Consider the following 15,070-nt stretch of genomic DNA (forward strand, 5'->3'; position numbering starts at 1 on the left):
GACCTTCATTCCACCATGGTGACTGGTGGTATGTTTTATGGGGATTCTTCTTGTAGGGGCTATTAGTTCATATCTTTCTTTTCCCTTTCAGCTATGGTTTATGATCACTTCTTAGCTTATAAAAATAATACTTGAAGTACACATAACATAGAGAAAAAATCATATGATAATTTACTGGATTGTTACAGTAGCCACCTTCCAGTGGCAATATGATGTATTTTTTTTTTATTATTGGAAAGCTGTATTTCTTTTTTTCTAGCCCCAAAATCATGTTCAACAAATCATATTTTTTATTAAAGCTACAAAATTTTGTGTTATTGTTGGACCCTTGTGGTTTAAATTTGGATTTTTACACTGATCAACAGAATACCTCTGTTTTGCAAACTAGATTCTGTATTTTTTATATATGCATTTGTCTGTATCTGCAGCTATGATGTACTCAAAAAGATTGGTTTTGTCTGGATCTGCAGTCTTTAGTGTTGCTGTGTGGGTGAGTCTGAGAAAAAATACAGCCAGTATTTATCTAGTGATGCTTTGATGCTAGTTCTTTGGCTCTTTGAGTAAGTGTTGCCAGGGTTATTTTTTACTCTTTTTTATTATATTCTTTTCATTGTGGTCACTGAAGTGTGTGCTCTTGAATTTAACATTTTAAGTTGTGCTGTAGTCTCTGTTTTATGAGAGCGTGATAAATATTCTTAGACTTTAAAATCCTGATGCTTAGCTAGGTAGAGTGGCTGTATACAGAGGTAGGTATCAGAAAACCTTTTCTTCTCTGGACAACTCTTTGGTCACTGCTTCAGCATTGGGGACCAGTACTGCCTTGGCAAAAAACAATGGGTTTGAGGACATGACCAGATGTCTTTCTCACTTTCCCCAAGTCTTCTGGTGTTCATGCAAGTTAAGCACCTTTCTCATTATTTTCAACATCCATGTCTTTTCATTATAACGACATGTGTTCTGCTAGGAAATTTGGTCTGATTCATGCTTCAAGAAGCTGAAGGAGATCTTACATGTAGAGAAAATAAACTATTTGAAGACAGGTTCCCAAAGCTTTTTTTTTTTTTTTTTTTCTCCTGAGGATTTTAGATTTGGGCTTTCAGTCAGTGTCATCTTAAGTTATAAATCAGTGTAAAAAATGACAGTTGAAAAAGGAGTTTTAAAAAGCTTTTGTGAATAAACATGCTGTTTTAATACACAAAGACACGCAATCCTCAGTCTGCTGGTCTTCACCTGCAAAATTTCGTGTTTAATTTAAATCAAATTTGTTTCAGTTCTTTCATTTACAGTTAGAATTTCATTTAATTTTTGAATGTGTTTATATTTTAATAGCATGGATTTATTTGGGTTTGGGTTTTTTTCAGCTCTTTGAACTCTGTGGATGAACACATTATTTCCCTGCCATGGTGCAATATAAGAGATGAAAGTATATTTGAGGGCTAATGCAAATAATCTTTAGTTTTCTATCATGTAGATATATTATACTTCTTTCCAGATTATTTCAGGATATAATAGTAAAATAGAAGCTTTTGTTTTGCCTCTTCCTCACTCACAGCTCTTTGTTATTTTCAGTGGAAGTCCCTCCACCTTCTCTCCACTGAAATCCTCCACCTTTGGGTTGTTTCTTCAAGGTGTAGTTTCAGTGCCTGTGTCTGCCACAGCTCTTGGCTTTTTCAAATGACACTAATGTGAAACTGAACTAATTTCTGACATCTGGCTGTTGCCGAAAGGTTTGGAACAGCTGAGAAGAAGGCCAAAGTCTTGTTAATTTGTCTTCGCTGCTGCTTGGCAGCATCCTAAGCAGCCTTAGTTCTTGAAACTATGTGTAAATCGTGAATGTATCACTGCACTGCTGTATATTGGGTATTTGGATGTCCTTTAGTATCTTAAAGGATTGGGAGGGTCTTTAAGGGAAATTACTGCTGCTGAAGTTTGTGGCTTAAGGTTCTATACTTCCAGGAAAAGCAAATAAAGCAAAAAAAGACAAGTGCATCCAATCAATGTACAGTGAATCATAGAATAGTTTGGGTTGGAGAGGACCATTAAAGATCATCTAGTCCGATGACCCCTGCAACATGTATCCCAAGCAGACATTGTTTATACACATGTGAAATAATCCCTTCTGCCTTTGTTTCAGAGAATAAAAATTCTCAGAGTTACACTTGCACAGTGCTTAGCAAACATGGTGGCAAGTTATAATATAAATTCATTTAAATAATAACGGCTGCAAGACAACAGAAAAGCATGTAATCGCCCTGACCTGTTCAGAACCTGCAGAATGTTTTACAGTCATAAATGAGACAAGGAGGAAGAGAACCAGATTGCTTGGAAGCTGGCCCAACAGAGTAGCATGAAATCCCCCAGGAATTAGCAGTATCATATGTCTGTCCCACTTGTATCTTCAAGAGCAAGCTCTATTTTTTCAGCAATGTCTTCTCTAGAAGGATAAACATTTAAAACAAACCACCAAACTAAGAAAAATTGTATCGAAACACTTTGCAGACTGCAGATTCTATGTATTTGTAAATGTTTTTCTCTTAGGGGACAGACTATGAAAAAAATCAGCGTAGTACAATGTTAGCCATATTTACTGGGCTTGTATAATAGAATGAGGTTATAGCTATAAAAATGGTACTTGTAGAAAAAAAGAAGACAGAATATAGAATTATTTTTGTGTGTTCTGGGATTTACACTGATAATCTCAACAGACCTATTGTTGCTGGAATTAGAATGGGAAAGCCTTAAATAATCATAAAAAAATTGCACTTGCATCATCAGGTCAGAGAGAGAGTATTTTTACGTACTCTTTATTTTCCTCTTTAACTTTTTCCGACTCTATAATTTTTAAAACATATGTTTCTCTTATTCTTTTACAGCTAAAGAAAGACCAGAAATAAATTATCTTAATCACTATGTAGCCAAATGCCAAAGAGGAAACCATCTTAAATGAAAAGAAGCATTTTATTTGTTGTGGATACCTTTCCAAAATATATTTAAATCAAAGAGGGGTATAGGAAAGGAAGTGTATTCTTTGTAATCCTTTTCATAAAGTATTTCCTTAGACAATATCAAAAACTATATCTCAGCAGAAATTACCAATGATATTATGATATCTAAGTCTGAAGTTTGTGCTTTGATAGGCTGGTAACTACATATCATAGCTATACCAAGACAACTTTCAGTTAAATACTCAATTTATGCAAGATTATTATATTTTACCTTGCATTCACAACCTTTGTGCTTAAAATTTAATGAGCCATCCAAAAAGCGTTAAATGTGACCTTTTCTCTATCCTCTACCCCTGAACTGTGTTGGAGAGTCTGGGATGGGGGATGTAAAGCTGCCCTTGCTCTCGGTTTGTCCCTGTTGAAGCAGTTTTCTCCACTGAGTCGCTCTGGGTTTGTGCAGGTCTCTCGGCAGAGCAGCGCTGAGCACAGCAGTGCAGTGGGCATGGGGTCAGGCTTTCTTGACTGGCCTCCCTGGCCACAGGGGATGGACTGCGTCAAGTCATTTCTTTTTCATCCTGCACCATGGGACTGGGTTCAGGGAAGACACTACCTTACTTTTCCTTTGTAAAAGGAATAAAACGGTAGCTTTCCACTTCACTGTCTGAAGAGAGAACTTCTATTACCTCATATTCCTTCTCTTATTTTTCCTAGAAAGGAGTTCTTGGTCTACATTTAAAGTCCGATGTCTTGGAGATTCATAAACCTATGTAGCATAGACGGTACACGCTCACATATGACAATGCAGGCAATGACTCACGGCGGGGGCGCGGGGGTGGGGGCGGGGTAGGAAGTTCCTATGCAGATTTAGGAAGCTCTAAGTTAATAGAAGTTGTTTTCTTATACTGATATGGGTCTTCTTTGAATATGAAGGTAAAACCGTTACTGAAGCTTGGCTATCTATTATTACAATTTCCAGACAGACTTATCTTGAAAACTGTTTTTGAAGGACCAGTTTGCAGTTGGTCATAATAATTCAGTCTGTATTCTGATGATTTGGCTCAGTGAGGATATTTCAACTGATCGGGCACAACACAAATTCTCTTATGTATATATATGTACAACTCATTGATAAAGATGTTTTAAATGCCTTTGAAGAGTACCCTAACTTGTACTTTCCTAAGTAAATACACAAGCTAGAAATAGCAAAGCACAAATCTCTTCTTTTAAGATGCAATTATCTTGCCCTTAATGTTGATGTTTGAGAATTTATAGTGGTGAGAATTTTTTAAATGGTTTTCACATCGTAAGAACACTTATCTAGTCATGAAGCCAGATAACACGGTGCTTAAATCAAAAGTACAAGCAGTGATTGGCTTCTTCTGGAAAACAGCATTCTCCTCTTACCTAGTGGGAATGCATAGTTGCAAAATTCCTCAACATTGTCTTTCAAGTTTTTCATCATCATTACACACTTTCACGCGGTGAGGTGTATTTTTAGCTGTTCTGTTACTAGAAAATTACAGAAAAAAAAAAAAAAAGCAGCTTATTTTTGCTTTTATGCTATATTTTCTCTGAAAATATATACATACTAAATGATATAAAAACACTGTTGTGAATCTGAATTCTACCTGTCTGCAACCTAAAGGTCCCTGATAAGAACACAAAGAATGAGCACTGGGAAGACTGACATGATCACAAGCCTGAATGAAGACTTCTGTGCTTTATCCCCTTCATCTTACCTTCTCCTTGCACATATTACTTGAGTGTTGAGGTATACCTTTCTGAGCCTTCCAGATGTACGTGGGGAAGTCATACTGGTTGTTAGTTTTTGTTTGCTCACATTCATACACAATCGCCATGTCCCAGAGTACTCCGGAGCCCAAGCAGAGCAGGATATCTCTCAGGAATCCAAGCAGGCACTGCATTCTGTGCTCACCCAAGGGCACGTTTTTTCTGCCTCATCCTGCTTCCAGGAGATCAGAGGGCAAATTGTCCCTCTGCAGAAGACTCGACTGGCTGGCACATGTATTCAGGAAACTAAGGGAAGTATTTATTACTACAAAACAAAATCATGATTCGGTCTCTTCTATTTTTTTTCCTATAGAGAAATTTGAGGACTGGAATGAGAACAACCTTTGAATAGGCTTCACCTGACCTTTGTGGGACAAGCAAAGTTGTATGCTGTTGCTGAAAATTATTTAGAAGTGCTTTTGAGGCTCCTCAGGTGCTCTCAAGTTATATCTAACCTGGATCTGTGAGAAGTCTGATCTCCTGGGACCAAGTGCACAGTTTAGCATCATTCTTAACACACCTTCCTAAACTACGTTTATCTTATTGCAGGGCAGTATGCTGACACATGTGCATTGCTGGATGTTCCTTCCCCACAGCCTGGGCTTCAGTGACTAGAAAGGTCGTTACTGCGGGCTGGGAACAGGTCTGGCAGTGGCATGATTAGAGGAGCAGGATTTTAGGGATTGCAAGAAAGCACTGTAGGTGTAGCCAATTGCTGTGTTTTTCTGTTGTTTTTGTTTTTTCCTTCCTTCCTGCCTTCCTTCCCTCCTTCCTCCTCTCCTTCCTTCCTTCCTCTACCTTCCTCTCTCCCTCCCTTCCTTACAAGTCATTGATACAATTACTTGGAACTGGACCCAAAATGTAAATATCAGACTCTTAATACTTCATTAAATAGAGCAAAAGAGTACTCAGCATGATTTCCACAGACCTAGTTTGAAAACCAATTTGCATAATATTCCAACATGTTCATCTAGTTTCATATTTTTAGATGGTGTTAAATTAGCATTGTGTTTGTTTTCCACACTTGCAGAAAAATATCTTGTGGTTTGAAAAGAATTTATGCAAAGGAAATTCTGACAGTTTGGCAAAGAAATATTCTTCTTTTTTGATGAAGAACTATTCAGACAGTTCCTTTCTAGACTCTTTTTATTAACTAAATTTTTAATGATGGAGTATATGCCTGATTTGTTTCTGTGCCTTCATACAACACAGGCATGATCTTGAGTTATTTTAATGGCTATATGAACTCTAACTCCGATTCTGTGATCACTGTTCCGAATCTTTATTGCTATAATAAATTTCTCCTAAGTAAAATACATTTAAATTAATATTTTATAGTGTAAATATAAGGTTATTTTAACCATGGTGATTTTCAGCATTCACATCTCAAAGTATTTTTCAAATGATAAATCAAAGAATAATTAAACAGTTCAGCCACTGTGATACAGATAAACCAATAAATACGGATCTTATTATCTCTTTAAAATACTCGCTTAATGATGTATTTCTTTACCCTTTATTGTCATGTAACAGTACTGTGGAAGGATTACTATACAGACCTGCAAGGTCTGTCTTTCTACATATTAGGCTTTAAGAGTCAGATCATGCAAATATTTGCATGTAGATTTAACTCTGCAGAGATAACAAGTGGGAATACTCTCATTAACAAAGTCAAGCGTGTACAAGTAATTATACATACCAGACAGCTACTGTTGATGTAGATGGTTGTAGAGGGTGGGTTTTGTTTTTTCTTTTTACTTTTTTTCCTGCAGGTTATTGTCACCAAGCATATAATATAATAATTATTAATTTAGTGTGTGTACATAGATATGTGAATGGATGCAGGTGTGTATGTGCAATATATATCAAATCATAGAATCATATAATAGTTTGGTTTGGAAGGGACCTGTAAAGATCATTCAACCCTGCAATGAGCAGGGACATCTTCAGCTAGATCAGGTTGCTCAGAGCCCTGTCCAGCCTGGCCTTGAACATTTCCAGGGATGGGGCATCTACCACCTCTCTGGGAGACATGTTTCAGTGTTTCACCACCCTCATCAGAAAAAAAAATATTCTTCCTTATATCTAGTCTGAATCTCCCTTCTTTTAGTTTAAAACCATTACCACTTATCCAGCTGCAACAGGCCCATTAAAAAGTCCATTCCCATGTTTATTACAAGCCCCTTTTAAGTATAGAAAGGCCGGAATAAGGTCTCCCCAGAGCCTTTTCTTCACCAGGCTGAACGCCCTTATATGCTTCTTTGTATATATTGCATCATATATGTACAAAATTATTATATATTTGTATGTACGCACACATGCATAGATGCACCAATTCTGGTCATACGAATAAAGACTCCTTTTGATTCGCTTAGCTTCAGAGTAAGAACACTTTCAAGTCTCTTGAGTTAAGCATTAAGTTGATAATTTAGGACCGTTCATTTAGTTCCCATATTTACAATATCATTTCATGTAACTGAATAGCTAACTGAATGAGAAAGTATAATTAAATGATCTTTTAGATGGAGGAAAAAAAAACAATTATGTATATTTTGGTTCAACAATAAAAGATCACTTTCTGCACAGAACCAGCTGAGAGCTTCAGATAAGGGGTCACTCGCAAAAACAACTTGGATAAAGTAAGGGCAGGTGATAGTAAAATGGGGCAATATAAAGCCTTAGATTTGGTGAAAACGTTATTGTTGATGGGTTTGTTGGATTTTTTTGAAGAAAATATCTAACGTAGTTTTCTAGTACATATGTTAAAAGAAATTACAGTGTCCTTTTGTTTGTTTAATTTAGATGGTATATTAAGAGGTTGAACTTATTTTTCAGGGATAGTTATGCATTTCCATTGAATAAACAATATTGGGATTTCACAGATTTTACTGAGAACTTGCATGCTGTGTCATGTTCATTCAGGCGGAGTTCCAGTGACAGGGACAAGCTCTGGTTTTGTTGTATACTCAGAAATGTGTTTTACTGAGATTAAAGTATTGATTTTTAGTTTAGATTGATTTTAGTTATATTACTTTTTTTTCAATTTGAGATGCCAATGCTAATATGTATTTTCCAGAAGAATGTAGTTTCAATGCATCAACCTGCTGGGCTGATTTTCCAAAAAAATGCCAACTTATTTTGTTAATTAAGTCCTCTGCTTGAGTAGTCAGGAGAGATTCAAATATATCCTTTACATTTTTGGCCTCCGTATTTATGTGTCTGTTACACTGCAGGACCGTGCTTCTCAACAGATCTAAGTGTGGTACGGTCTGCCTTCTGGCTTCTTTTCCACCCAAAAGTCTACCTTGCAAGTGGGATGTGAAGTCTGAGCCACCTGGTGGCATTCAGTTTTTCTACTGAGTCTCAAACTAGTGGGTTCCACATGTCCCAGAGACTGCAGTCAACCCTTACCCAAGAGCATGTTGCATATGACTGACAAGTTTGGTCTTCACTGGACCTGCAACACTTGTCCTCATTGTTGCATTGCTTTCTAAGCCAGACTTTGCAGACAGTTTTAAGACTTAAAGCCTTATCCCTGGTGCCTTCTCAAGGCATATCAGAGATAAGAGGGTCATTAGGGGCAGTCAACATGGGTTCACCAAGGGGAAGTCATGCTTGACCAACCTCATAGCCTTTATGAGGACATAATGAGGTGGATGTGGTCTACCTTGACTTCAATAAAGCATTTGAAACAGTCTCTCACAGCATCCTTACAGCTAAACTGAGGGAGTGCAGTCTGGATGACTGGGTAGTGAGGTGGACTGTGAACTGGCTGTAGGAAAGAAGCCAGAGAGTCGTGGTCAATGGGGCAGAGTCTAGTTGGAGGCCTGTATCTAGTGCAGTGCCTCGAGGATCAGTACTGGGGCTGGTATTATTCAAAATATTCATCAATGATTTGGATGAGGGAATAGAGTGTACTATCAGCATATTTGCTGATGACACCAAGCTGGGAGGAGTGGCTGACACGCCAGAAGGCTGTGCTGCCATCCAGTGAGACCTGGACAGGCTGGAGAGTTGGTCAGGGAAAAATTTAATGAAGTATAAAAAGGGAAAGTGTAGAGTCTTGCATCTGGGCAGGAACAACCCCAGGTTCCAGTATAGGTTGGGGAATGACCTATTAGAGAGCAGTGTGGGGGAAAGGGACCTGAGGGTCCTGGTGGACAGCAGGATGACCATGAGCCAGCACTGTGCCCTTGTGGCCAAGAAGGCCAATGGCATCCTGGGGTGTATTAGAAGGAGTGTGGTTAGTAGGTCAAGAGAGGTTCTCCTTCCCCTCTACTCTGCCCTGGTAGGACCATACCTGGAATATTGTGTCCAGCTCTGGGCCCCTCAGTTCAAGAAGAACAGGGAACTGCTGGAGAGAGTCCAGCGCAGGGCAACAAAGATGATTAAGGGAGTGGAGCACCTCCCTTATGGGAAAGGCTGAGGGAGCTGGGTCTCTTTAGCTTGGAGAAGAGTAGACTGAGGGGTGACCTCATTAATGTTTACAGATATATAAAGGTTGAGCGTCACGAGGATGCAGCCAGGCTCTTCTCGGTGACAAACAATGGTAGGACAAGGGGTAATGGGTTCAAACTGGAACGCAAGAGGTTCCACTTAAATTTAAGAAGAAACTTCTTCTCAGTGAAGGTAACAGAACACTGGAACAGGGTGCCCAGGGAGGTTGTGGAGTCTCCTATTCTGGAGACATTCAAAACCCGCCTGAACATCTTCCTGCATAACCTCATCTAGGTGTTCCTGCTCTGGCAGGGGCATTGGACTAGATGATCTTTCTTTCGAGGTCCCTTCCAGTCCCTAACAGTCTGTGATTCTGTGATGGCTGTTTAGATGGCTTGCTAAGCATGACCTCAGTTAGCTCCCCCACAGAGAGATGACACATAAGGGAAGAAATTATTATTTTCTGACATAGCCTAGTTTTGCTAAACGACGTGAGGAAATAAAATTTTCAGTAGACTAAAACACGTAAATAACATTTTTTACTGCAGTGAGAGGTACAAGACTGGTCACCACAAAATTCTTGCCAAGAAACACCAAATATTGCTCTGAGGGAGAATTTATTTTTTTTTTTCTGAGAGAAGAATTATTATTATTTTTCTACTAAGTAGGTTTCACTTAGAGAACTCAAAGCCTGGTGTAAATACCCAGTTAAAAACGTAGTTGCTACATGGTGTAAATTCAGGAATATTGAGGTTAGACTTCATTAATTTTCACCTATTTCTCATCAATTAATCTACAGAATTAGCTAAACTTTGTTTAATTTAATGCTTCCATGAAAGCTTGAAATTGAAGCCTCATATATCCTTTGTCACTATTTCCATCCAGTTCAGAAATGGACGTCAGTTTGGTGCATGTGTGGCCCATTACTCATTATTATTATTATCTGATGCAATCTTGGAAAGGCCAGGAGGTGCAACTTGGCTGTGTATGTACCTAGAGGGATTTTTGCGATTTCTGAAAATGTTTTCAGGTATGCCACAGTCTCACACAAGGCTTTTGTGTGGAATCTCAGAGAGGAGAAGGAACCTGGAAACATTTCTGGGTCCATCCTTTAAGATAGAGCTTGAAAATCTGTCCTTGTGCATGCATGTAGTTCACAGCAAACAACTGAAGTGCTTATCCCAAGCAAGAATATATCCATATAGTTGAGCTTCATTTTCAGAATTTTCTCTCCCTGTTGACCCTGTTTTCTCCTTGCATAAATTGTAAAGCTTATGCATTTTATCAGGGAGGAAGACCAAACTGTAATAGAAAGTTTCATTAATATTAATTCTAATAGGTTATAGTTACTACAGTACAAAGTACTAAGTAGAAGATATAATATTAGATGCATTCCTGAATGGAATAAATATTTTATCAACATGCATGAGATGGGAATTGCTGCATTACTTAAACTGCATAGTTCATTCATGTATTTTGTATCTTGAATGATTGCCAGTAAAATGTTCATGACAATACAACGTATTTACCTTGACATGCATAGTTTGAAGACAAACAATTTTAGAATTAATGCACAGATTTTATACTTTTTATTGGATATTTTTCTTTCATTTCTCTTCTCTTACACTTGATATTTTAGGTACTATGAATCTGATTGGATAGGAAATTACCATAGTTATGCCATTGCATTATGGCATTGAAATACCAGGGATTGCTCATTTCCAGTTATGTAGAATTTCCCATGACAGGCCTGAAGAATTGAAATACTGAACCTTAAACCAGCTGCTGGAAGTGAATACTGTTAGTTTTATACTTTTCATCAGTATACCTTTAATCACACTTTAAAAGAGGAAAGAGGGGAGAAACAGTTTTAAAATATAATTTGAGAAATTAGATTAAAGTTACTTAGAGATTATTGCTGTGAAGGCCAGCAAAGATAAATCTGTTAACAGAGCTCAGATGCAGCAGTCAAAAGTATACAGTAGATCTACCTTTTCACACAAAAGTGCAAAATTCTCAGAAAATATCGTATATGAGAAGTATGTAAATTTTAAAATGTACAAAAATGTGTAAACTAAACAGTTATCCAGGTGCATCTTTCAGCCCTTTCTTAGTAGTTGTCTGTAAATAAACATTGAGATTAAATTTAATAAGCATTAAACTCTTATTAAATAAAGATGTGTGAGACTGAAACAATGAATGGATACTGTTTATAACATTTATATTTTCTTGTGATGAGTTATTGTTTATTTAAAACAGTGTCATGCTGACATAATGTGGGCTTTGTTGTCCTTAAAAAATTCTGGAGCAACAGTTGTTTTAAAGATAAAACTAAACAAAAATATTTTCAAATATTTAAGGATGTAAATCTAAAGAAGAGAAATCTGACAAAAGCAAGTTAAGAACTTGCCAATATCATGGAGAGTTTTGCTTAAAATTCAAGATTTACTTTTCTTGTTCCCTTGAATGGCATAATTCTCCTTTAAAACACTGAAACTTTTTTTTTTTCCCAAATATTTAAAAGCTGTTACAAATTATAATGTGAAGTTCATTGTCAATATGTGGTTTGTAGATAGATGAACACGGATACATGCCTGTGACTGTTGTTAAATATATTCATAATGTACACATTTTTGTTTACTGCAAAAATAATAATATACAGTCAGGCTTAACTTCCTCATAAATTATAATAGTAAAGTCATTATAAAACACATCTTGCAAGACATTGTATTTTCCAAATGTTATATTGTGCTATTAGAAATGCTTGAATCCAAAAAATAGTGTCTGTCAGTTCTGAGTATCAAGTTTACTGAATTGAGTTGGTAAACAGTCACAGAAATGAAGCTTAGGTAAATATTTACTTTGAGAGTTGGTGCTCAACTATAATTAGCATGAACATTGTATGTATTGTTACATATGCTCTCAACAATGGAAATAATTTGTTTAGAGGTTTAATCTAGAACTGTGGTTTGGTTTGTAGATTGAACCAGAGGTTTAGAAAGTACTTCTGGAACTTTTTGAAAATTTTCGTTGTTAATTTCCTCTGGAGTCAATATAAAGATCTGAAGAAATGTCATCTGGTCAGATTGCCCTAGTAGTCAGAGTCTTTCTAAACGAGAATGTTAGATATTGGGCTCTGCAAAAATAAATGAAAAAGTCATAAAAAAATGGAGAAAAAATATAATTCAATGCTAAAATATATTCTTCAGATAACTGAAGGGACTTCCAGATTTTTAACTGCACATAACTTTTTTCCTACTGTTTTTCCACCCTCTTGATTGTCTGGTGCAACAGAGAAGTCTGAGAAAGCATGAAAAAATTATCATTTTAATAAATAAATTCTACCGAATAATTTAATAGATTTACTTCTTTTGATGTCTTTCTGTGAGATGGTTTAACGTGGGGGAGAAGATCCTACTTCCTTCAAACCTCACAAGCAGTTAAACTTCTTGCTTTACATAGAGACCTCAGATTAAAGTTATCCATGGAACAATGTTTATTTCTCCCTAGTTTTCTGACTGTTTGACAGTGCTTCAGAGTTCACTTCAGTGAATGCAGCACAGAACACCAAAGTGACTTACGGTTTGGTTGTTCTCAGTGCCTCGTGAGTCAGGAGATGTAACAATACTTCCAATTTTTTTTTGTGTGAATTTCAGTTGAGCCGCATTTTTGTTCTCTCAGATCAACTTGCTTAAATGATAACAACATTCATCTTGTAAGCATGGTGTATTTTAAATATACTGTAGCGCTGTACAAAATTCTGTTCCTTTCAGCGGAATCTCTGTTGACACCTTTTTCAGATGACGGTTGCTGCTGGTACGAGCATTGAGAATAACATTCAAAGGACCATATCCTGCCCTAATGTATGTTCAAAATATCTTGGATTTTTGTGTAATTTAAATGTGAAGCCTCCTTATGTGAATTTGATATTTTCTTGCCCGCAGAAGCTTGTGAATCTTGAGGTTACATCACATTATATATTTCAGGGTCAATGATTATTGTACTACAAGTGAGGTCTCAGCCTACCAAAATTACCAAATTACTCTCATTTTTTTTCATATGGTTTGATGGTGCAGCTAAATAAAGACAATGATAATATATTCACAGTTCCTTCTGCATTTACCTTGCTTCCCACCCAACTCAATACTCCCGTCAGTTGAAATCAGTAGAACAGCGACAGGTGAAATGAGGAAAGTAATGAGAGGCTATATTTATTCTACCTAACCTTGTTCAAAATTGGAGTTTGATATGAAGATCTGTCATACTAAATTTGGAAGGAAGATGATTTCATTTTCTTTGCTTAAACAAGTATATCACATGAAAAATAAAAGAAGGGAGGAGTTACTCTTGCTTATGAAAGGTAGAAGAGAAATCTGTTTCATTAAGAAAAGAAGCAAATTATTCACTTGTAGTATAATAGGTCATTTTTTTTTTACTAAAAGTATTCAGATAATGGAAAGCTATTGAGCCAAAATTAACCTCTTATCCATTAACGGGGAAACATTAATGAGAATTTAAGATGTACCACTGAGAAAAGACTTTGGCTCTGCATTATATAGAAGCTGTGTTTATCATGTAATGTGTTTGACAATTTATTTTTCAGCTAAAGATTCTTGTGTTTATAGGGGAACTGGCAGAAGGAGTTCTGGATAAACATTTCCATCACTTTGAGTTCCTTTAAGATATAACAAATAATCAAAATACACACCAAATATAGTTAAAATAACTAATAGCTATGAGAAAAAAAAAAAAATACTGTGATTTAATATTGGCAAGAAGTTAGTTTGCTCTCTCTACCTGGGAGAAAAATTCAATGCCTTAAAACAATATCTTTTCTGGAAAGTTTATGCTCCTAAGGGAGCAATGAGAAATTCTTTACACTGCATTCTTAGAATATATTACTTGAATGGACCAATATTATACATTCTTGGCTATGATTTTGGCTGTTTGGTTTCAGGCTTGCTTCTATGCAGAGTTAAAAAGCTTCCTCAATACATAATGTATGATTAATCTCTAATCTCTTCTGGATTTTCAACATGAATTTAACTTTTCTTAGGCAATTTTAGTATTTCAGTCTGCAAATAGTACCATTTTTAATGAAACATAGTAATAGGAAAGATAATAATATGACAGAATTAGCAAGCATAGAAAAAAGCAGGATTTCAGTCATAGAAGTCTGTAGCATTACTTCAGTATTGTTTGGGGTCTTTTAGTTTGTTTTATTTTTCTGAAAACAACATTAAGACACGCTCTAAATAGGTGCTTTCTTAAAATAATGAAATAAACCTCCAACTCAGAGGTTATCTTTTATTCTTTGGATTATATCCATTATCACTAAAATTAGTAAGCAATTCATTAACTGCTGTTGAACAAGAATATCCTTATTCTTGTCTTTAGAGATCATAAAAGCTGTCATTGGAAACTACAGTTCTGATTTATCCTCCATTTTTAATTTTATTCCTTCTCTTTTAACTTCTGAGAGGTTTGTGGGTTTTTTTTTTTTTCTCCAGAAATAAATATATCAACCTCTACAAGAAAGGGATAAAAGTCATTAAATGCTCTTCTAACTCTATCTTCTCATTTTTCCTGTCTAAATTTTAATTTTTAATTCAATGTTGTTCTCTCTGCTCTAGAGACAGTGGAGGCTTGAGTCAGTCTCACCTGTTGGATATCTGAAGCTGTCAGTCTTTCTCCACTGACTAAAAAGGGGACCTGAAAGGCCACCTTGGCTTACATATCTTGCTTATAGGTGATTAAAATTAAGTAATAAAAACAAAACCATATTTCCCAATATAAGATGATGTTTAGGACAAGAATTACCTCACCAAAGTGTAGCCTCCTAAAAGCCTCATGTTCAACTAAGCTACAATGCAGGTGCTTTCAGTTAAGAATAGAAG

At 36.3% G+C, this 15,070-nt stretch overlaps 1 protein-coding gene across 4 annotated transcripts in view; it reads left to right on the top strand.

The window, feature by feature from the left end:
* PPFIA2 (PTPRF interacting protein alpha 2) overlaps positions 1 to 15,070 on the top strand; it is a gene marked incomplete at both ends in the record, with an annotated part of 303,052 nt that overhangs the window by 141,540 nt on the left and 146,442 nt on the right. For 2 of the 4 annotated variants that reach the window (XM_080355800.1, XM_080355801.1), the window contains one exon: positions 12,974 to 13,036. The exons of the other annotated variants lie outside the window; for them this stretch is intronic. In XM_080355800.1, coding sequence (XP_080211926.1) covers positions 12,974 to 13,036 — 63 coding nt within the window. The remainder of the gene's footprint in view (positions 1 to 12,973; positions 13,037 to 15,070) is intronic. 4 annotated transcript variants of the gene reach the window in all.

This window comes from Nesoenas mayeri (assembly GCF_963082525.1).
Source record: "Nesoenas mayeri genome assembly, chromosome: 1".
NCBI classification, from domain to species: Eukaryota; Metazoa; Chordata; class Aves; order Columbiformes; family Columbidae; genus Nesoenas; species Nesoenas mayeri.